Here is a 24,557-nt window from a genome sequence, read left to right as displayed (position 1 = left end):
TGCTGTCTATAGGGAAAGGACAAGGTCTTCATGTGAGAATAAAGCAACAGGCTGCAGACGGTGATAGGACCCTAGCAGGGTTGGGTCCTACTCAACCAAGAAGCAGCTAATAAAACCTTGTGAGATTATAATAAACCTCACCTAGCCGCCTCTATCCTATAAAGAAGAGTAGCTAGGGTTTATATTGGGCCTTTGGAAATCCTAGCTGCCGCCTCCTTTTATTGGGCCAATTGGTTAGAGCTGAGGGCAAAAGGGGTAACTCACTTAGGAAACAGCCCCTAGGGCTAGAGTTTGGAGTCCTATATAAGCTAGCAGCCATTTGGCCGACTTCTAAGAGGGTGAAACCCCTATAGTGTTCCAAGGAGTAATCTCCCTCAAAGATCAATCTACATAGAATTCCTCTGGGGTTCTATCAGATGGTCACAAGGAAAATTTAAACCCAGCAGATATAACCATTGACGATACACTATTGCTGTTTCCTATTTTAATTATAAGCACAAAGAAAATTGAGAGTTATATTCATTAAAACAATTAAGTCTTTATTATGTCAAAAACAAGGAAAGAGAAACCCCAATGAAGAGAAAAACAAGATAGACGTTATCAGCTGCTTCAGAATTTATCCATGGATATATATCTTTAATGAAAACTCATACAAACTTCAAGCCAAAAAGATAAAACAATATACTAAATAGATGAGATATTAAAAAGAAGTTTAAATCTTAGAGCACCTGCAATCCCGAAGCATTGTGTGAATCCACCAATATGCGAATGATCTCAAGGAACTGACAATGCATATCCTCTGTGAAATTGCTTATCATACCTTCAACCTGAGGGGAAAAAGAAGTTCCATAAGATTTGTACCAGAAAAACAAAAACAAAGCCACCAAAGAATACAGACATATAAATTTCTGTTTATATATAAACTAATCATTTTTAGTGGCATAGAAAATGAATTACTTGGTATCATTTCAGCAATACCCATATCTGAATCTGTTATTTAACTTAGTACAGATTTAATGGATACATAGTACAAACAAGTTCTACCAAAAAAAAAAAAAAAGAGAATTAAATGCTGGTTTCATGGGTAACATAGTACAAAGAAGTTTCTGACTGAATTATTGCCTATAAACCTAAAATAGAGTTTCTCTGTAATATTATAAATAAATACAATTATTATAGTCATGTACACTGTTTTGGTGATGAAAACAATTGCAGCTAGATAAAAGAAAGATGAATAAATGTTACCAAAGGACATGTAGACCAGATTAGTAAATGCTTATAACATGACAATCTCTAAAACCAAAGAGAAGTGGTATTCATTATTCCTACCCATATTTTGAATGAGTGATAAGGAACATATTGACCTACACAACAGATGTGTTGTCCGTCTTACCTGTTGATGGAACAGTCGGCAATGGATATTAAGGTTAAATATTCGTCAGACACCAGTTTTGATAATCTATCAGATAGATAGGTTACTGGTACAAGAACGGTAGACTTGACCTGTAACACTTTGTCCTATTGAACAAAATAATAAAAGAGTATAAATGAACAGTACCAGCACCAATCTATATGTTTTGTGCTAGTACTGTCCAGTTCATGATTAGCGTGATGAACAACTTGGTCCAAAACCTGCTGTGAAGCATGTTTCATGTACATCAGTTTGAGAACACATCAGGTATCATTTCCTCATCAGACGAGGTTTCCAGAATGAATTGTATATTTCAACAACAAAACACATCAAGATGGATTTCCATTTTAAGGTGTACACATGAGAAGTTATTGGAGGGATAGACATCAAAGACCTATGCTCCCCTACTTAACCTTTTTTCACCAAAATTAAAACTCACCCCTTTACCTTGTTTCCTCAAAATTAATAATCCACCAATATCCAAAAACTCTCCAATACATACTCAGATAGGAATCATTATAGAATTTACTAGAATAGCAGAGGTTGGCTGAATAATATACATAACATGTATCCTTAACATGCTAAAAATATCACTCTCATTCTGAGTGGTGCCATATTAAATCAACCATATAAGGACTTCAAACTTGTGTGGTGCGTATCAAATTCATACCTGATATTAATCTTTGGGCACACACCAAGCACAAGTCAAGGCCAGTCAAATATTTAAAGATAACACAACAATTACATCTTGACATATGGATTGAGGTGCTGATTGGTGCCAATGAGTTCTGGCCCAGAATGCCAAAGTGTTACATTGATGCATCCTATATATGATGCCAATGCATAAAACCTGTCATGTGCCTTAGCATGTGATCATCGCAACAGGGCATACATCACAATACAGTGGCAACCCGAACCAGAACCTGAAAAGCACATGGCCCTATATCTATGGTGTGCCACTTATTAGAAGAATATCCATGTGACATGCATTCTGCAGGTTCAACTAACATAAGTCCATGATTCTGACATCTTTCAAGAGAAAAAACAAGGATATATGTTCTACCAGACCAAGCAACTAGCAGCCTGCTTACCAGAAGCCCAAGAAGAGAATTTGCCTCTTGCTGGATGACATATGTTCTGAGAAGACTAGGATCTAGGTTGAGGAAGAGGATAAGGATGTCTGTCCTGCATTATCGATGCAACATATACAGAGTGGAGCAATTTGTATTTCTAACAACAAGAGAAAAAGGTCTACCATTTACCCGGCAGAAACAAGCTTTCTGTCCTGACTCTGCAATGCATCTGTTACGATGTCGAATATGCCTTCAGCAGCAAGATCTCTATAAGCAATAAATACTGTTAAACAGAAACAAAGATATATATGTAGAAACTGAGACTTTTTAATTAACTAATAAAACATTAGAAAAAGGCACAACTGGTTCTTTTTAGTACAAGGACAAAATTAGGGATACAGCTAGCTTTTACAATTTAACCATAGAAGTGTTTCTAGACAGGAAGAATATAATCTAGGTAGGATTATTTTATCATTCAACAAAAAAGTACAGCAAAATTGATCCGTCAGCTAAAAATATTTCATTTAACAATTAAAAAGAAACAGCTACAAGAGAAAAATGGTTATGAGAACAATGTTGCACCGCATCATTGCTTGTTGACATCAAATACTAATTAAAAAAATAATCTTTGCTGGTGCTGGCCCACCACATATCATATTTTGCCTTGTACCTACCGAGCCCAAACTTTCCACATCATCTAACACAATTCCAATTACATCTCTCATTTCTTCATCTTCCTCCTCTTCACCAACACCATCAATCCCTCTTCTTCGGCCCTTTTTTGTGCAGTCAGAGAGGGTGACTGGAGACAAGAGGATGAAGACAGCTGGAGTTGGTACTTTATTCCCCACCTCTGAAAGTTTTGCTAGGGCCATGTTGGGCCCATGTTGGAGATGAAACAAAATAGGACTACAGCCACTTCCCTTCCTTCTTTGGTTATAATAGAGGATGCTAAAACCTTACTCTTCTCCTCAATTTTTGTTGGTGTTGACTGGAGAGGCACAACAATAGCCGGAAATGTAAAAGATGTGCAGGTCCATCCCTATCTTTTCTTCTTCCTTTGCTTTTTCGCTCCCATATAAGCGACTATGGGAAATAGGTTGTGTGGCAGTAGGTGAGGATTAGAGAAAATTGAATGTGACTGGGAGGAAGAAAAGGAGTGACCGGTGTTAAAGAGGGGAAGACCTCGGTTGCAAGAGAGGCAGAGGATAAGGATGAGAAGGTGGTGGTGGTGAAAACATAGGAGAATGAAGAGGAAGACGAAAGCACAATCGTGCTGTAAGCATATCCATTTTGTTAGTGATTGAACACCAGCCATATAAACAGAGGCAACAATTTTGTCCAACAGTCCAATGAACAGGACTCAATTCAACTAAACAATAATAAAAGGACAAAATTAAACATCAAACAATGATGCAAGAGGATTCTTACCAATAATTCCATAATTCACAAAGAGTTGACCAAACTCCAGAACCACAATAAATCCATCAATCCGTTGCCTAATTCTAGACCAATTTACAACATAAAATACATCTATGAGGCCATAATTAAACACCTACCGGAAAAGCCGCAATTGTTGAACTGGCTGCAAACTTTTGCTCAGATTGCAAAATTCATGCAAGAACAATACCTAGAAATGAAGAAAATTTATCTCTCAAAAGAATCAATTTAACAAAAGTCAGAACATATAATCAGCAACATATATGAAATTTTAACACTGTAGTCAGATCAACATCAAAGCAAAAAAGTACATAATATGATCTTATTGGTGTAAGATCACATTTATAAAAAAGGAATTATAACATCAGTCTTTTGTATTCAGAATAGACAATACATAAGAGAAGATATGATATGGATGCCATTATCCCAATAAAGGGCCAACTACTTGCATTATGGAATCTTAGACTAGGTAAGTTTATGCAGGCCCTGAGCATGAGGCCATCACCAAAATGGAATCTGAAAAGGGTTAATGTAAGCAGTCTAAGCCTTGCCATGGTACCAATTTTGGAACAAACATTATTCATATAACATGAATCTGTGACAAACCAAGTACTTCATTCTAAATTTCAGTCAAAAAGAAGATATATATATATATATATATATATATGTTCAGCCACTATGTAATAAAAAGACATGATCAACAGAAAATTATGACAAAAACAACAAGTAATGATGTCTGAACTTTTGAGTTCAGACACATTAATCTTTTTGCATGATTTAGCTCCATTGAGAGCGATCTCGCAAGTCAGACTCAAAGCAATCAAATCATTTGTTACAGTATCTATTATAGTTTTCTTAGGTCTTTTATCTCTCATCACACCACTATTCAAAAATTGCCACCTAATATTACTCGTGCGTTTATGGGACTTCTTTAAATATATACATACATGTTTCAACACTTTAATTTTGAATACACTAAATACTCACGAATGCAAATATTTCTTATTCTACCTTTTGTAGTTAGGGTTTAGGTTTGCCAATGCATACCATGTTCGTTTGTTGATATGAAACGTGCATTGGTTTGTTGATGCATACCAGTGATTGAAAAAGGCGCTCGGGCGCTCGCCTAGGCGCTCGGGCGAGGCGAGGCGAGGCCTGAGCGCCTCGCTAATCTCCCAGGCAGCGCACTTCAAACAGGCGCCACCTGGGGGCTCGCCCGAGCCCAGGCGCTGGGCGCTTCGGGCGAGCGCCTGGGTAAACCAAGGCGACCGAACCAGGATTTTCGGTCTGGTTCGGTTGGTTAGTTGGTTCAATCGAACCAACTAAACCGATATAACCCTAACCCTTACCCAACCCTAACCCGCTGCCACTCCCAATCCCGATCCCGATCTCGCTGCTCGCCGCTGTCGCTGGTCGCAAACGCTGCCGTTGTCGCCGCTCGCCGCTTTCGCTGCTCGCAAACGCTGCCTCTGTCGCCACTCGCACCTCCCGCTGCTCGCCGCTCCTGCTCCCGCTGCTCGCAAACGCTGCCTCTGTCGCCGCTCGCGCCTCCCGCTGCTCGCCGCTCGTACTCCTGCTGCCGCTCCTACTCCTGCTGCTCGCCGCTGTCGCTGCTCGCAAACGCTGTCGCCGCTAGCGCCTCCCGCTGCTCGTCGCTCCCGCTCCCTTTCCCGCTGCCGCTACCGTTGCTCGCAGCTCGCCGCTGCCGCTACTTCCTCGTTTCTCAGTCAGCAGGCTCAGTATACAGTATACTTTTAATATTAAGTTTATTTGAAATGATTAATTTTCAATATGGTTAATAGATTTTCTTAATTTAATAGCATATTTTTATTTAAAATTTTAAATAATTATATTTATTAATTATATTATATATTTTTATATTTTAGCGCCTCGCTTGGCTTGGGCGAGCGCCTAGCGCCTTGGGCGTTTTTGGACCTTGGCGCCTTTTAACGCCTAGCGCTTTTAAATCACTGATGTGTACTAGTTTTCGAGAAAATGACCAAAAAATGGTGGGAAAATAAAATTTTAGTTTTAGAGTTTTTTAAAAATTTATTGGTAATATAAATTATATTTAGCTAAGAATAAAGTGTATATAAGTCATAAATGAATAGAAATTCTTGATTATAAGAAGATAAATTTTGAATTTATCTTTTCGATTCATCAAGGAATAACTTTGTTGAAGAGTGCTCTATCAAGGAAGTTGCTCTCATTGATCTTGAATCAACCGATTAGTCATTGAGTGTGAGTGAATAAAGGGCAAGGGAGGTGGATTTAAAGCGCCAAAATAAGCCCCAACAATCAATTTGATCATTGGGGTCAAACTAAATACAACTAAGCCCTAAACTAAGCAGAAATAGAAAATAAAGCTGAGTTTTCTTCTTTTTATTTCCAGCCTTATAATCCATCTAAAGAAGCATCTCCATCTGTAAGCTTTAGTTTCTCTCATTATCTGTTATCCAGCTCTTAGAAAAATACTGATTGCATATTTGAGCATGAAATATCATGACCTGCCACTAACATCCATATGAATCGGTGGTGCACTATCAAGCGGTTGGGTAGTTCATTAGAATCAGTACCAAACTGTATACAAGTCTAATCAGCCTGTTAGTCTGGTACAGTTTGGTATGAGCAATATTTACCAGTCTGACAAGTCACCATTATGTTGGCACCACAACTCAATAATACATTAGGAAACTATTAAGAATAATAGCTGCAAAAGGCATAGTGAGTCCATGAAGGCCATTTTCTACCCATCAAGGACCAGGCCATTCAAAATGCTATTTTATTTATAATTGAAAAGATATAATAGAGAAAAAAATCAATAGTTGAAGTACTAATGTGACAAGCAAAATATATTGCAAGGAGTACATCTTTCTAATGGATTGCAGCATCAAGGTTATAACTTTTGAATTCCATAAGCAGTTGAGAAAAAAAGATCATACTCAACAGAAATATAATACAATGGGAATATTGCGCTAAAAATATATTATAATATAAGCTAAGAAGCAAAATTATTCCATAAGAACAAAATTTTCGGATTGCATCTTTCCACTGGAATGCATCAAGATTATAACTTTTTTACTCCATAAGCAGTTGTGAAAAAGAATCATTATCCGCAACAAAAATATAATACGATGCAAAATATTAGTATCAACAGATTTACCTGAAAATACTTTAGAATATAAGCTAAAAGGCAAAGCTATTCAGTAAGGACAAAATTTGACACTGATCATTACTTAAAAGGCACGCATTGTAAGCAATTGATTTACTAGTTTTATCAAAAAACTACTGACAGAAATATTCAATTCACAATACTACATATCAGCACGGTGAATAATACAAGGTTAAAAAAACATATTGAGAAACCTCTGCTTTACTTGAAAGTTCCCAAATGATCTAGAAAAGATATTATCATACCAACTCCCTTTTTGATTCAGCTGAAGTGGATGTTGATCTCATCCTTGCAAATAATTCTTGTATAAAAGAAGTATCATCTTTCAACAAAGAAATAACCTAAAACGAAATCGTTACCACAATTTGAATACCAGATAAATCTCACAACTATTTTAAAAATAATCAAAGAACAAAGATTGAGATTCTCACAAAAGAATTATTTCCATGAATGATTGAGCTAAGACTTGCTATTGTAGCCTCATCCAACACCCTTGCCAAAATCACATCCTAAAATTATTACAACAATTATAAGGCCCCAAGTAAGAAAGATCCAAGTCAATAACCAAGGAAAATAATGACCTTTACATAAGCAACTCTGTAAGTTTGATGAATCTTTGACAAGACAGACGAGTCTTTGATAGGGATGGCCTGGAAAAGAAACAAGGAACTTAGAATTCACCAAATTCATGAGCAAGTCAGTTGTGATGCATTTTTCAATTATATGACCTCCTTGAAAACAACATGCTCCTTCAAAAAAGCACGATGCCGTTGCACTTGAGGGAGCTCAGGATCATCTGCAAAGAACACAATTTTTCATACAAACTGGTAATTTTAATATTTCAATGTAATTATAAAGGATATATATGTACATGTCAATGGAAAAAGTAAATTACACGATAGAAAGGGTTAGCCTTAAATACACATTACCTTGCAAAGTGGTCTACTAAAACAAGTTAGTTGGGTCTGTGTATGCTAACATAAAGGGTCAGTTTTCCAAAATGGTTGAAAAATCATGATCCGAAACCTACTTAACCTACTGCAGCCCACCAAACTGATGAAGCAGGTGTATTCAATTCATAAATAAAACTTCTCTAATGACACCTCAACCCCATAGAAAAAGCTCAAGGTAATGAAACCCAATTGTTAAACAAATAAAATTTCTCATTGTAAGAGACAAGGATACCAGGAATGAATAAAAATATGAAAGTGAATAGGAACAGCAACCACACTACCACAGTTGAGTAACCATGATCTTATGCTGTTACATAAGTAGTTCAAGAGTATGAATTGACTAAACAAAATAGGACCATCCAATATGCAAATATTACATGGAGAAAATGTAGTCATGAACCAAATTAAAAATCACAAAATGGTGATCACCTCTAAAATCAATCTAGAGCAAGGATTGAAATATCGTATCATACTGGAGTTTCGAGATACGTTGTACGGTATGATACTGTATACCGAGCGATATATTTCGGTATACCGCTGCGTATATATATATGTGTGTATATATATATATATATAAAAGAAAAACATCTACATATATATATATATAAGAAAAAAAAATCTGTGACGTCGCCTCTCTTCTCCCCAGGCAAGACGATGTCACCCAGTGATTTAAAAAGCGCTAGGCGCCAAAAGGCGTTAAAGTCCAAAAACGCCCAAGGCGCCAGGCGCCAGGCGCCAGGCGCTCGCCCGAGCGAAGCGAGACGCTAAAATATAAAAATATATAATATAATTAACATAAATTATTTAAATAAAAAAATATACTATTAAATTAAGAAAATTTGGTACAAAATCACAATATCATATTAATAAAAAGTCTCAAAAATCAAAACAATAAAATTTTACATCAAATCTATTGAGTTGCTCTATACGCTTGCCATTTATTCTAAAACTTAACAATAATTTTAAATAAATAAAAATTAATAGCATTAAAATCAAAATAATATATTATTAATCTAATAAATAAAAATACTATTATTAGTATACAGTAAGCAGTATACTGTTAATATATTGTTAACAGTATAGTGAGAAGAGTGTGAGAAGACCAAGGCTACTGAGGCAACGACAGCGGTAGCTGGAGCGGGAGCGGCGAGCGGCAGCTACAGCGGGAGCCGCGAGCGATAGCGGGAGTGGGACGGCGAGCGACGACAGCAATGACGAGCGACGATTGTGGCAGCAGTGAGAAGTCGGCGAGCAACGATTGTGGCAGCGGCGACTAGCGACAGTGGTAGCGGCAGTAGAGAGCAGCGAAAGCGGAGAAGAAATCTCGACGGCAAAATCGCGAGTGTTAGGGTTGGGGAAGTCGGGGAAAACGCGAGAGGGAGCCTATCGGTGATTTAGTTGGTTCGATTGAACCAACTAAAGCACCGGAGATCAAACCAGACGTAAAACATTGGTTCGATCGCCTGGTTTAACCTGGGTGCTCGCCCGAAGCACCCGACGCCTGGGCTCGGGCAAACGCCTAGGCGGTGCCTCGTTGAAGCGAGGCGCTTGGACATGAAGTGAGGCGCTCGGGCCTCGCCTCGCCCGAGCGCCTATTGAAATCACTAACGTCACCAAGGCGATGTCGCAGAAAAATGAGGCAACGTCGCCTATATATATATATATATATATATATATACCACCCGATAACAGGCGATCCGTGTATCAGTCTACTAGCGGACTGGTACGTACTATTCGAAATTGAAGACCTTGGTCTAGAATATGTTTACACGTAATATAAGCATTACATGATACCAAAAACTCACCAAAGCCACGCAGGAAGTTCAACTACAATTCCCATTTAAACAAGGCATCTTTAGTCAATTTAAATATGCAGTACCTCTCATCCTCATATGAACCAAACACAAGGAACCGCACGACTTCCTACTTCCCACAATTCATCACTTACAAGACCAATTACATGGAACTATAGACACCCTAAGTGTAAAATCCCCATGTAGGATGGGTAATTCTTGCTAGAAAAAAACTATCTGTATCATATCAGTTTGTGATCTGTCAACCCAAGGTTGAACAAACAAAAATTTCTTTCTGATTGCTAGCAATAACAGTAGGATTGTACAGTATGCTGGTAACAATGCTTTAAATATTATTACTGGTACCCATGCAAAAATCTTATCCTTGGTAGCATATATGGTAGCTCTAATACCAGTCACTAGTGCTCAACCCAAGGGATCAACCCTAATTAATAGGAAAAAACCAAAGTGAACCTCTACCAATGTGGCTGTCAATGCTTGTTTGAGAAGCCCATGGATATTTGTACACCAAACTGATTGGATCCATATCGAAATATGAAAACCTTTCTTCATGTCATTTTTCTCATCAGTTTAAGAAATGAGGTTTGTTTGTGTATATACAGCATGAATGGTCATACTTATGTTGTTGAGTTTCACTCGCCATAGAATCTTAACCATAGGTTAACAAACTGGGTGAACTAGTATATACCACCCAGTAAGTCCTGTGAACTGGGCTTACCACCTGGTTCAGGCCCGTTACCAGGCCTAGACCGGACAATAAGCCCATGCAGGGTGAGATGACTCATAGGGACTCGTCAGGGTCTCTTTTTGAGTCAATCAAGAGGGTTGAACAGTCCTCATTCCAGTTTCTTTTCCCCTCTTGTTCCTACTCCCTTCCCCCAAAACTCACCTAAATTCTCACAAATCCCAATCAGAAGGGTAGGTCCAATCTCTCGAGACAGTTGAAATTGAAGATTTGACTGGATTCTTCAAATTAGGTAAAACCAAACTACTTGGTTATTTAATTAGGTTCAATTAGGTCACGATTAATATTTTAAATTCGAAACTACTTTGTTAGTTTAATTACTTTAATTAAGATTCAATCAGGTCACAATTAGTGTCACTTCTTCCATGCATCTTTAGTTTGCACTATATTTGGGGCTTGATTAATAATGATCAAGCCTTAACCTTGCAGATCTAACCTACATCTACACGGTTCTAAGTTGGATCCTCGTGGATCTAAATTTCATCATAGCTGAAATAGATTAGATCCATATGGATCTAACCTTGGATTCCACAGATATAGGGAAGATCCATTTGTGTCTAGCTTAGATTTTACGAACCATTCAGGTCTAAATCTAGCCTAGTTGGATCTAACCTTGGATTCTGCTGATCTAGGCAAGTTCCATCTGGGTCTAGCTTAGATCTTATGGATCTCGCCAATAACCATTCGAGAAGCTAGTCTATCCACTATAGCATGCTTCTTAGGCTGTGCTGTGTTATCATTGGTAACAATGATGATCTTACTAGTTAGTATCACAACCACCGATGATCTTAATACAACCAACAATCAAGGAGAGCACCATACAACAATAGACTCTAGGCAACCATGACCATCAATAACACTGCCTTAATTGCTGGAAAAGGATAAAGCCTTGGCGATGCCAACTCCGAGAAGATGGATCTATCATAACCAATGATTTAAAAAGCGCTAAGCGCCAAAAGGCGCCAAGGTCCAAAAACACCCGAGGCACTAGGCGCTCGCCCAGGCGCTCACCCGAGCGAAACAAGGCGCTAAAATATAAAAATATATAATATAATTAATATAATTATTTAAATAAAAAATATGCTATTAAATTAAGAAAATCGAATACAAAATCACAATGTCATATTAATAAAAAGTCTCAAAAATTAAAATAATAAAATTTTACATCAAATCTATTGAGTTGCTCTGTACATTTGCCATTTATTCTGAAACCTAACAATAATTTTAAATAAATAAAAATTAATAGTATTAAAATCAAAATAATATATTATTAATCTAATAAATAAAAATACTATTATTAGTATACAGTTAACTGTTAATATACTGTTAACAGTATAGTGAGAAGAGTGTGAGAAGACCGAGGCTGCTAAGGCAACGATAGCGGGAGCGGGAGCGGCGAGCGATAGCGTGAGCGGGAGCTACGAGCGGCAGCGGGTGTGGAAGTGGGAGCGGGAGCTGCGAGCGGCAAGCGGCGACAACAACGATGAGCAACGATTGTGGCAGTGGTGAGTAGCGACAGTGGCAGTGGCAGCAGAGAGCAACGACAACGGAGAAGAAATCTCGACAGCAAAATAGCGAGTGTTAGGGTTGGGGAAGTCGGAGAAATCGTGAGAGGGAGCCTATCGGTGATTTAGTTGGTTCGATTGAACCAACTAAAGCACCGAAGACCGAACCAGACGTAAAACACTGGTTCGGTTGCCTGGTTTAACCCGGGCGCTCGCCCGAAGCGCCCGGCGCCTGGGCTCGGGCGAGCGCCTAGGCGGCGCCTCGTTGAAGCGAGGCGCTTGGACATGAAGCGAGGCGCTCGGGCCTCGCCTCGCCTTGCCCGAGCGCCTAGGCGAGCGCCCGAGCGCCTATTGAAATCACTGATCATAACTTGACTCCCCTCAGATACTAAAAAATTATAGATCAACAAGAGACCAACTTATGTATTGTCCCTAATCTAACAAAAACAACTGAAACTAATTCACGAACCTAAACAAGAGTATCCATCCAAAGTAAGGTTCTGAATACCATATCGTACCAGCATACCGATCAGCTATCGACACGGTATGTACTGAGTTATACCGAACATACCAACATACAGTACATTAAGGTATACTGAGATACTGCCCATACCGATTCTCTATCAGACTGGTATGTACCACCCGTACCGGGCGGTATGGTACGGTATTGCAAACCATTCTAAACATACCTATTCAAAACCTTCAAACAAGAAAACATAAAATCTTATTCGAAACTATGGTGAAAACAGAAAGAATAGCATAGGCTATTACTGCAAGGATCCTTGGACACATTGGGCCAAACCTTCTCAACTTTGAGACCATTGGTTTACTTATATAGGTATCAATACAAATTCTGAAAAGCATATATTTGGTCAGTCAAAGCCATCACCTATAAAGTTTCTGGAAAATATATTTCATTCACTTATGAAACTACTGTTCTAACTTCTAAGTATCCTACCTATCAATATCATATTCAATGGTTTTAAGGATAAAAATCAAGACAAGATAGCTAAAAGCTTAAGTTGGAAATGCAGACTTAAGGTAGCCAATGTTCCATGCCCATGCATCATTTTGAACCATGGAAGCGCAGACTGCACTGCAGTATTAAAGTCTTTTATTAGAGGCATGATATTACATTTCACAGGAAGTCAGCATTAGCCATCTTTTGACTTAATTACTTGCACAAGTATGACAAGAATTAAATATCAAAACTTCCTTGCACTTGTGAGATGTGTACAATCAGACAATATTAATATGTCATCAAGTCCTAGAAGCAAATACAGTGCATGAGCTGTTAATCAACTTCAACCAAAATTTTTTACTTGAATTGAACATCTCAATGAGATCAAATTTGCTTCGACAGTACACTAAGAAATAATTTTCTAATTTAACCTAATAGTTACTTCCCTTAACATGTCAAGGAAAAGAAAATCAGTAAGAAAGAAACAAGTAGCTGACATGCAAGAGAAAATATAGGAGGTTGCAGCTAAATCTAGAAAATAAATATACTTCTAAAGCCATTCCAATGATAAAATTTGTTTGTACATGAAACAGTGATGAAACATAAACAATTCAAAATGCAGGACAGACATAAAGAACCTATCAGGTATACATATGTTCACATGAAATAGCAACAAATATCCAGATGATCTAGAGTTAATTAACAAGGATGGAACATCACATCAAGCATCAAAGTTACATAACTATTCAGATCATCCATACTATTCAAATAAGAAATAAGAAAACTATATCACATTTATTGAACCTACATTCAAGGGATCCAATGATGTCCAAGACATATTCCTCTCCAAAAATTCTATCAAAGACCTGAGGGCTGTTCAGACAAACTGCAGATGATGGAACAATCAACTTATTAATGTTACTAATGAAATAGATCACGAACACAAGAAAAGGAAATATCATAAGAAGCAGAGATACTCACATATTGCTTTCACCAATCTGAAAATCATGTAAAGACCATCCATATTTTTTACCTTCTCACACATTCTGAAAAGGTCTATTAGCTTTGGGAAAAACTCCTGCTGCAGCATAGAATGGAAAAAAAATATAACCCATATATGGATAAGTTTGTAAGATTTAGCATTATTCATATTTAGTTTCCTTTGCCACATATGACAGTATACTACTATATTTCACTTTGGTTATTGAATACCTTGCTCACAGCCAATCCATCAAGCTATAAAAATAATCAAAATATGATAGAATCGCTGTACTAAAATCAGTTGAGTAAAACACAACACTAAATCACCTCCCAATACAAAGCTTCTATCCTTAATCCAAGTCTAGTCCGAAAATGTCTAGTTGGACAAAAGCAGGAAGTGGCATTTTGTTAAAATTGCCAACTTCAAATTGTTTGGTCCACACCAAGTCATCTAAAAAGTCATTTTTCATACTAACTACTCAGTGATCAAATTCACATTTTAGTGGTTATTGCTAAGGCATCTTCGAACGATAAACTAAAAGTCAAGTTATCACTATTTATCAACAACTTACCATGAGATTTGGCTACAGTCATTGTACTGCATAGCCAGCAACACTGAGTAGTTGATGGCCAGTCAACAACTGCTTAACACTACAGTCAGCAACAGGCAATCAATGGCTGGCTGATTATTTATTGTTTATTACCAAATCTCAACCCACTAATTACCACCAATGGCAGATTAAAGTTTGAGTTTTAGAAGAATACACAGGTTGATTATCCTAATCCAGCTTAATTTTGTTCTTACCTACTAATCCAATTAGTTAACTAGTGTAATCTTCATTATCAAAAGAAAAGGAGAGGATTATTTTAACCTACCCCCTTGGCGAGTCATTTTATCCCAGGTAATTCAGATTAAATATTTTTTTATGGAACGTCCTTGTTCTTAATGATACATTGTTTGGCAGGTTAAACTTGTAACCACCAGTTTAAGACTCCTTAACCCTGAGCAAACAACTCAAATGGCAGACCTACAATCCATCAATGATCATCATTAGCTAACATTTGACCTGCCGATGAACCAGTTATCAATAACCTACCTACTTACAAACAATATTATCAACCATCAATGAGAATGGTTGAGACACTATATCAATGCTAGTCACTGATTGGATGGCCAAACAGCCACAAACACTGTCAATACTGGTTAATAAACACTGAGGACCACCATCAGTTAACTATTAACCTACCATCAATTGCCAGTCAACTAGAAACCATTTTTAGCATTGATCCAAACAACCAGTGATTTTTTAACTGCATAGGTCCCAATGATCAATTGGTTGATAGAAATTAAACCAAGTTTGTCTTGATCATTTCCATGATAAAACATACAATACTCTTTTGAAAGGTCACTCTCAAAAGGTAACTTCATTGACTTAACTACTGAAGCATAATTAACAAAGCCCCAAACAAAAAAAATGCCATAAATTGTACAGAACCTACCATCTCTCCCCACATTCCTCTTTCTTCATAGCAAACTAGCACATTCTGGCAGAAGTCACATTCGCATTACTGGCTTTTCAATTTTATGGTTCTTTTCTTTTGCCCTATCCATAATCCTATGTTCCATTATACCAGTAGAACCAAGATATACAGTTTCGAATGATACCGCCCGATATGAGCGGTATGTACCGGTCCGACAGTAAACTAGTAAGCGAACCACTCGCTACCGGGTGATATTTTTTTATAAATAAATAAATAATATATATATATATATAAAGGTGATGTCGCCTTTCTAAAAAGTTATATATATAAATATAAATATATATAAATATATAAATAAATAGATATATAAATAAAAGATTATATATATATATATAAGCAACGTCGACTCGTTTTTCTGCGACGTCGCCCCGCTTGGGGAGAAGAGAGCGACATCGCTTTTTTTTTTAACTTTTATATATAAATACATATATATATATATATAAAGGCGACGTCGCCTCATTTTTCTACGATGTCACCAAAGCGACATCACCGAAATTTTTTTTCTTATATATATATATATATATATATATATATATATATATATATATATATATATATATATATATATATATATATATATATATATTCTGAATGATATACCGAGCGATATACCGCTTGGTATACAGTACCATACCGTACCGAGAGAATATCGAAACTTTGATATAGTATGATATTTCAAACCTTGAGTAGAACAGTACCCTAGGCAACATTATCATGGCACAAAGGTTTAACCTCTGCAATACCAAGCCAAAAGTAACTCTTTTGCCTGGCTGTAGAGTGTAGAACAAGAGACACAAAGGTTCTTTAACTTCTTTCAGTATGCTGCCTAATAGGCTGCAAGCATAGTTCAATCGAATAATGGCACCTATAACCCCCAAATCAAGATAATGCTTCTGCTCTCTAAATAAACTTGCCATAATAATACTTTCTATCACAAAAGGAGTAACCAAATCTGTAAAAGGGACAAAGAGAAAGAGAACTGGTTTCAAGTATATAAAAAAAACAGAGTAAACGGTGATCTTTGATAGCACCTCTACGCCTACTTTCCACAATTCTAAATCCTCTCATAGTCTCATTTAACTTCTGGACTTGCCGAATAGTGATCAATAGAGTGGCAAGAGAAGATTGCTTGTGGCACCAAGTAAGATTTTCATTCCTAATTCTTTAATTGCCCCATTTGATGCTCATGTCGCATCCCAAACCAGCCATTCTCTAGCCTGGTGGATGCGACAAAAACAAATATCCGTGCTTATAAAAAAGTTGCATATATGTGGAAGTGCATCATCATATATTTTATGATGAAACAAAATGTCAATACACACCTAAATGCTTTGCAAACAAAAAAGAAAAAAATATGACAATGATGTAACATTGGATCAATGGAATGGAATAAAACATTGGCCATCACAATATATAACTAAAATCATATAATTGTTGAAGGAAATAGATATAAATGGAAGAGGAATGAGTGAAGAGGAAAACTCTTCTGCTGCTCATTGGGAATTTAAGAAAGTGAGGAGAGAGAAAGCAAAGAAGAAGAAAAAGGAGAGAGAGAGAGAGAGAGAGAGGAAAGAGGCCTTCTTCACTTTTTGATGGAAATCCTACAAGAAACACTTGGTAGTAGATACACATTCTTCAAGTGCTCAAACAAGAAGTATCTTTTTTAGCATGCATGAATCATTGACTACATGCTCTCCCAACTTCTCTTCATCCTTGCTAAATGCCACATCCCCATCTCAAATTTAGACAGTAACAAATTCCTCGTAAAAGGAATAAGACTGTTTAGGGTTTATGTATACAAAAAGAAAAACAGAAATAACTGATAACTACTTAAAATATCCAACTAACTATTGCAACATTTATTGACTTCAGAGCATCGATGTAAGGACAAAAGTTTGCAAGGAGTTTACATCTTGTAATATCAGTTCTGCAATGCGCAACTGATCTGTGATGCCACTTTCCACGACAATCTGCAGATAATAATCAAGATATAGCCATAAGCAGGCCCATAAACCTAGACAATGGCAGAATAACAGGAAAATGAGATAAAATTAAATTAATATTCTAACCATGAAAATTTACAGATATCAAAAAGCACTACCTGTACACTGTCTGACTGTCTTTTAAAGAAAGAGATAAATCAACATCACAGATTTTAGAACAACCAACTAGATGATTTAGATCATTATTGATTTGAACCATTATTATTCCATAAATCAGAAAATAATTTCCTCAAGAGAGCATAAACTTTAATCTAAAGAAAAAATAAGGATATCTTAGGTAGTTACTTTTAATCTTTTGAGAAATTAAGTATCAGGATTTAGTTTATTTGAATGAAATTGAAGATAGATGTTTCCTGTTGTACATGAAAACCATATGTAAATGTATGTATACAGTCGAATAAAAAATTTAGAGAATGTTAAAGTTGGGTCAATTTAATTTAACCTAACATGTTGCTACCTGCAAAACAAGTTCTGTTTATCATCAATGAGGAAAAAAAAGGATAAGGCAGCATTTGTAATTCTTGAATAAAGAAAGGATAAAAAAGTAACAAAGAGTTGGTTAAGCACAGAAATATCTGAATTCCCATCTGACAAAATCCATACCCTTGATTCTTTTTCCTCACATTCTCTGCTCAAGAACGCACCTTTCTCAGTTCATCCCCACACTTTGCTATATGAATTAATTGATGCCACCAAAACAGTCTCTCCCTTGTTTCTATTTCATCATTTGCAGATTGTGATAAACTATCTCTTACTTGTAATTTTTTCAGATATTCATTCATTTCATATTAAAAGATACATTCATGGATATTAGCATATAATAGTCCCAAATGGCTGGTTCAACAAACAGAAAGAAAAATAGAAGAAGAAATAAAATTCAGAAGAAAAAGAAGCCCCAGAAGTATCGGAATGCCTAGCTTAAGAAGTTTCATCTGCATACAGTGTTTTGATAAATCTAGCTCATCTACCAAAGCAAATAAGAGAAATTTGATGATTCCTTCAAAGAGACGATCTTGAGCATGATCAAATAGGCATTTTCCTTGTAAGAATAAATAAATTTCCATATAACAATGGTAAAGTTATAATGTAACAAAGCATGAATAGTAACATATATTGATGATATTGTATTCAAGGTTTTGAATACTGAACAGACCAGTTAGTGCAGTCCAACAAAGTATCAATATTGAAACATATAGCTCACAAATACCAGTAAATACACCATTTACTTTAATATTTATATTATTTTATTAGACAGTATACTGACTTGTACCACCCAGTCTACAGATCAATTGATGCAGTCTAACCAAGTATCAGTATTCTCGTATCAGTATTGGAACATAGAGCTAGCAGATACCAGTATATATACCATTAGTTTTGATCTTTATATTATTTTAACAGACAGTAACTGATTTGTACCACCGAGTCTATTGGTGATACCGATTTGCTAAGTTACTGAGACCAAAATCGAACCAGTATTTAAATCCTTGATTGGATTTATGTTTTCCATAATAAGACAAGTAAATAGGTTGCCTAAAATTAGATGGTGAAATTTTAAAGGTAATAATATAAAGTTTTTTACAATATGATGGAAAAGGAATATGTTTGTGACTTGAGAGAAAATTATACTAATACCACTTGAGCTTCGATTACTAGTAAGATTATAGCACGAGAAAAGATTTTAGCATATCTGAAGGTTAGGGTGTTGCATTAGGAGACCTGATGATGGTGTGATGAAGTTTAGAGAGTAATTGAAATAAAAGGAGGATATCAAAAACTCATTAGAATTGTAAAATTGAGAAGATTTGTATTGACTTAATACCAAGGTTCACCTCACCAGCCTGTATTAGTGTACCAACCAACTGATGGTACAATACATACCGCTCCATACCAACATACCATGTGGCAGTACAGCAAGGCGTACCGACGATACGAAAAAATGACGGAAAATAGCTCCAAATTTTTTTTAAAATAAAAAAAATAAAATTAAGGTTTTTAAGTTGAAAATAAATATAAATTTAGTATACTTTCAGCACAAATAATCTAAATTAGGAAATAATAATGGCACATATCTTTTTCAAGCTTTGAGAAGTAACTTAGTAGTACATCCGAACCATTCTTCCGTTGATATTGAACCATCTACAAAGAAATGATTTTAATTGTTAGATTATTTGTTAAATAACTAAAACTTTAATATTCAAATAAATCAAGTAACCGATCGATGGATGTACCTAGTTTTACCACCAAAATAAACGACGGGACTCCATGGGTGGTGGATCAAGATCCTCGATCTTATATATCTATATATCAATATGATATGTTTGTCAGATCCAATCCCGAAATTGATCTCATGACATAGTATACTGATACACCATATGTCATTGGTGCATCAATATGACGATGATTGTAGTTTGATTGTTGTGAACCACACGTGTCTAAAGTGACTCCTGAGATAAGTACGATTATGGCATGTATTGGTGCGGAGCTTGGAAAATGTCAAAACTACTTTCGGCATTGATCTGATGCTCCATATCATAAGATCGATCGCCGTCCTGATGCTCGAAGAAGAATGACCAAATATCATATCGAGCTCCATAATCTGAATCTTCGGTGGCATGCATAAAATACTACTCCTCGGTCCATGCACCAACCTCAAACTATATAGACGAGATCATTGACTCCTCGACATCACCGCCATCGTCGGTCAAGGCACTGTTGTCCACATTGCTGCCATATCTCCAGACCGAGCAAGTTGCTGAATACGATTGAAAATTTATCTATGTACCTTTAATTAGATATTCTTCCTCTAACTTAGGCGTTAATCCTCTCTAATTAGCCTCTCAAGCTTGATCCAATCCACAAATCGCAACTTTGTGGAGTTCAAGAGAGTACAAATGAAAGAATGAGAGAAATATATGTGTGAAAGTGACTGAGTAGATGAGTTAGAGAGAGTGAAAGAGGAGAGAATGAGAGATAAAAAAGGTTTAAAAAGCCTTAGATCTAGTTCAAACGACCAAATGAATCATTTGAATTCAACAAATCCAACCATTGATCAGTAACAATTGAAATCCGACCAAAACAGGTCAATAACGATCGAATTTCGACCGTTACGATCGGTACAAATCCCGTATCGAGCGATACGGGGTCCCCTGTTATGGACCGTCCAGTACAGAGCAGTCCGCACGTCGATCCCTTCATACGACCCATTATAGGTCGGCACAGCAAACCATGCTTAATACAAGGCTTCCAGGTACTAAAGGCAGAAGAAAGACATCTAACATAAAGGTCAAGAAAGGAAAAGTATAATGGGCAAACAAAGGAAACCTCTAAATGTCTAAAGATGGTATAAACATATACAAAGGACGTCGATGGATGACTTAGACAAAAAAGTTTAAGTACAAATAGCATTTCATAACTCAGGATACATGCAAATACTAGTTAGTAATAAAATCATGGTGTCTAGGGCTTTTGTCCTAACAAAAGTTATGAGATCTCATAGCCACTTTTGCCTATGGATTTGATAAATTATACAGCACAAAGATTGCCCTCTTTTACTATCTGCTTATAAAGAGTTTGTTATAGGAAAAAATGAACTTAAAATTTTAAGAAAGGTGATAAAGAATCCAACAGCTGAACCTAAATGGATGGCCCAATACATTCATTTTTTCAAAGGAATAATGAGATCCACTACAAAGCAAAACTAACTGAATGACCAAAAAACCAATCACCAAATATAAAGACCAACAATAAAGGTCACCTATGAAAGGACAAGAAATAAGAAAATGCATGACAAATACCACCTGCCATGGTACATATTACAAAAAGAAAGAGGAGAAAAGTACAGAGGCTGAGTGGACAAAACTGGAGACAGTATTCTCTTCCATAAGTATACCTTCAAAATAAAAGGAAGACTGGACAATTCAACAGATGGAAGATCTCTTAATTCACTGTTGATAGTATGAAAAGAATCATCTGCAGTTACAATCAAAATGATTAATCAATACATAGCCAACTTGCACAGGTTCTTCAAATTGGTATTACTTGGACACCTAAATGGATCCACAAAAATGACATTAAATTCACCAGATAGACATCAGAACCATGCCCACCACATAGACACTTAATTGATCATGTGCATAACAATTAAGTAATTAGTTTCAACAAAATGATACATTAGCTTATACAATATGCGAACGGCATGCAGCCATTGTTTATGAGAACTACAGACTGCATTATTGACAAAAGATTATCAATCCAAGAAAAACTAAATCAGGTAACAACAAACAAAAGTCCAGAACTACAGCAGTTGCAGTTTCATATAACACAAATTAGGAAGCTAACTATTTCACAGAGCAATGCCCTCAGCTGATGAACAACACAACTTAAAGTGAGAAAAGGCTCTGACAATAGATTTCACTGACTGTCATACAAGACATGAAGCAACAAACAGAAACAAATAACTTTATCCTTGCTGGTACAAAATAGAATTTCAGTGCCTGTGCATTGCCGTTCAATGGAAGCAGTGAGACACAAAAAAACAAACAAGAAAAGAATATCTAAAGGTGCATTAACTGGAGATAAAATCAAGGTAGTCCAATGAAACCAGATTAATTATATCTTTCCTACAAATACCATTTCAAGTTTATCTAATCGGAAGTTAACTGAAGCAAAGAGATAGAACAACCACAAAAAATATTCAAGCAATTAATGCTTATCTTTTCAGCAGTATTTTGACATTTGTGCAAATTTTGAAGAAAACATTATATCCATTACAGACAGAAAAGTAGCAAAAAACCAAAAACAACTGCAGATAATTATTCTCATGTTGTAAATTAAGAAATGTTACAAAAGTAAACAAAAGTTGACTTCCATCTTATAGAAGAAATACCAATAATATGTTCACAGAACTAAATTCTAGTTAGGAACCTTACAATTAAGCCTCTCTTTACATTTCTACAGTAGAGTGCTATTTCTACTGTCCTTGGTCTCAATCCACATGAATTTTACACAATTGCATAAGCAACTAGACAGTTTCCTAAAATTAAGTTACAACAAACAAATAATTGTTTTTTCTTAGCCCAGCATACACCTAAAGCAGATACTTATGGCATGACCAAAAGCCCATAACTATATGGCTTGTGGGTCATCTGACTCTTTTCAAGTCATGGAGCAAAAGCAACTTTTATTGTTCATTTATCCACAACCAATAGGGTTGATTTAGGTGTCTTTTCCTTGTACAGATTAGCAATCATTATAACAATGTAGAGTCAATTCTTGCACGTGTGGAACCATGTCAAGGAAATCGGGATACCACTAAGCGGAGAGATGAAATCACGAAAGATCAATCCAAATTCCATCAGATTGCCACTAAACTTTGATTCATATTGACTTGAACTTCTTTTTGTTTTTTGTCATCATATCTTCATTAATTGTTACAATAATATTATTTTAGGAGAGTTTATTAATAATTTGTCACATGATCATGGACTTAGCTGATTTTGCCCTACACCTGCTCACATAGTCAAACTCCCCAAAACCTCATAGAATCCATTAAGGACCTGCAAAAGGACTTAGCTGATTTTGCCCTACACTATCTCAAAGCCCAATCTAGTCATGTACCATCGATGATTCCAAGGCGCTTAGATGGCTATCTCAAAGCCCTACCTAGCCATGCACCATCGGTGGTTCCAAGGTGTTGAGATGGCTAATGTTACCTTCTCTACACCAGAAAATACCTGCATGGTGTGGGATGAAGGCTCCGTTGTTTGGTAGTTTTGTCTCTTTACAACCATCAGCGAAGTCCGTTTATAAGCCTTCAATGACCAAAAGATCCAACCAAAATCAGTCTACCAAACTTATTGTAAGCCCCTTACATGCTACCTAAGGCACATACAAACACGAACGACTACGCAGACAAGTCTTTGTGTGTTACAAGCCTATGTAAGCATTTGGTAGCAATCTGCCCCACTTATTCCTTCGACTTCAACACCGAAACCTTCGTGAATGTTGCACCTCACTGAAAGTTGCATCTTTAATCCTCCTTCGGTTGCAATGCAATTGGTCTCTCGACATTGTTGTTTAAGTAGTCAACTTTAATCCACCAACACTGATGCACCTCTACAATGACTCTCATGTGGGGTCGATCTAGATGTGTTGATCAGTGTTGATAATTGTGGACCCCTTGATAAAGGAAAGCCTTCTCTTTTGCCTCTTTTACATCTTTCGTGACGATTGAACTTGATGGATATATGTTTGCGAGAGCTTAACGAGCAACACTTTGTAGAACTTTTAAGGTATTCTCCTTTGTAAAATTTGCAACTCCTGTTTTTCTTAACCATCTCCTCTAAGGAGATTCACATAACTCCGCTTTTGTCACTTTGATCTTCTTGGGATAATTCAAAGGGACTTTAAAATTGTGAAAGTGTGCAAAGCTCCTCTACATGGTAACTAAGAAAAATGGGATCCTCGATTTTGCTTATACTCTCAAGTCTCAAGGATTGAGGAGAACAATGTTACCTAACTACGTTCAGCCCCTCGAGATACACTCCTTGTACCAAGCTAGCTAGCTTTGCCTCCTCTCTGCTTTGCACTTCTAAAATATATGTTTAAGCAAAATCGAGTATCCCATTTCTCTAAGTTATCATGCAACGGAGCTTTGCACACTTTCACACTTTCGAAGTACAAGAAGTTTTGCCCTAAAAGAGTATAAGTTTGTCATGACTTAAGCCAGCCTCTAATAGGTTTATCGTCCTCGTGGGGTTGTACCTCCTTTATCAATTCTACCTACCCTCTAAGTAGAAAAATGTATGTTTTCCTACTTAGTTCCCTAGTCAACCACGGTTGCATTGATCCGAAGTCCCCCACTTTTAGCTATCTCTATAAGCACTCCAACATAGACTATAAGAATCCCCTTGGCAACCACCCTGCCTTGTGTTGGTACTTGGAATCTACTCTTCATTG

General features: G+C 36.6%; 1 protein-coding gene across 4 annotated transcripts in view; it reads right to left on the bottom strand.

Moving 5' to 3' along the window:
- The window catches only part of LOC103999472 (uncharacterized), a 41,537-nt gene that overhangs the window by 6,635 nt on the left and 10,345 nt on the right, over positions 1 to 24,557 (bottom strand). For 3 of the 4 annotated variants that reach the window (XM_018818307.2, XM_009421225.3, XM_009421226.3), the window contains 12 exons: positions 21,490 to 21,569; positions 17,508 to 17,567; positions 14,056 to 14,155; positions 13,883 to 13,960; positions 7,825 to 7,892; positions 7,678 to 7,746; positions 7,528 to 7,605; positions 7,342 to 7,437; positions 4,044 to 4,114; positions 2,674 to 2,751; positions 2,503 to 2,596; positions 729 to 827 (listed from right to left, as the gene is read on the bottom strand). In XM_018818307.2, coding sequence (XP_018673852.2) covers positions 729 to 827; positions 2,503 to 2,596; positions 2,674 to 2,751; positions 4,044 to 4,114; positions 7,342 to 7,437; positions 7,528 to 7,605; positions 7,678 to 7,746; positions 7,825 to 7,892; positions 13,883 to 13,960; positions 14,056 to 14,155; positions 17,508 to 17,567; positions 21,490 to 21,569 — 971 coding nt within the window. The remainder of the gene's footprint in view (positions 1 to 728; positions 828 to 2,502; positions 2,597 to 2,673; positions 2,752 to 4,043; positions 4,115 to 7,341; positions 7,438 to 7,527; positions 7,606 to 7,677; positions 7,747 to 7,824; positions 7,893 to 13,882; positions 13,961 to 14,055; positions 14,156 to 17,507; positions 17,568 to 21,489; positions 21,570 to 24,557) is intronic. The other variant, XM_018818308.2, reaches the window with a different exon arrangement.

Source organism: Musa acuminata, chromosome BXJ3-9 (assembly GCF_036884655.1).
Source record: "Musa acuminata AAA Group cultivar baxijiao chromosome BXJ3-9, Cavendish_Baxijiao_AAA, whole genome shotgun sequence".
NCBI classification, from domain to species: Eukaryota; Viridiplantae; Streptophyta; class Magnoliopsida; order Zingiberales; family Musaceae; genus Musa; species Musa acuminata.
The sequence above is the reverse complement of the archived record's forward strand: the minus strand, read 5'-3'. Positions and strand labels throughout refer to the sequence as shown.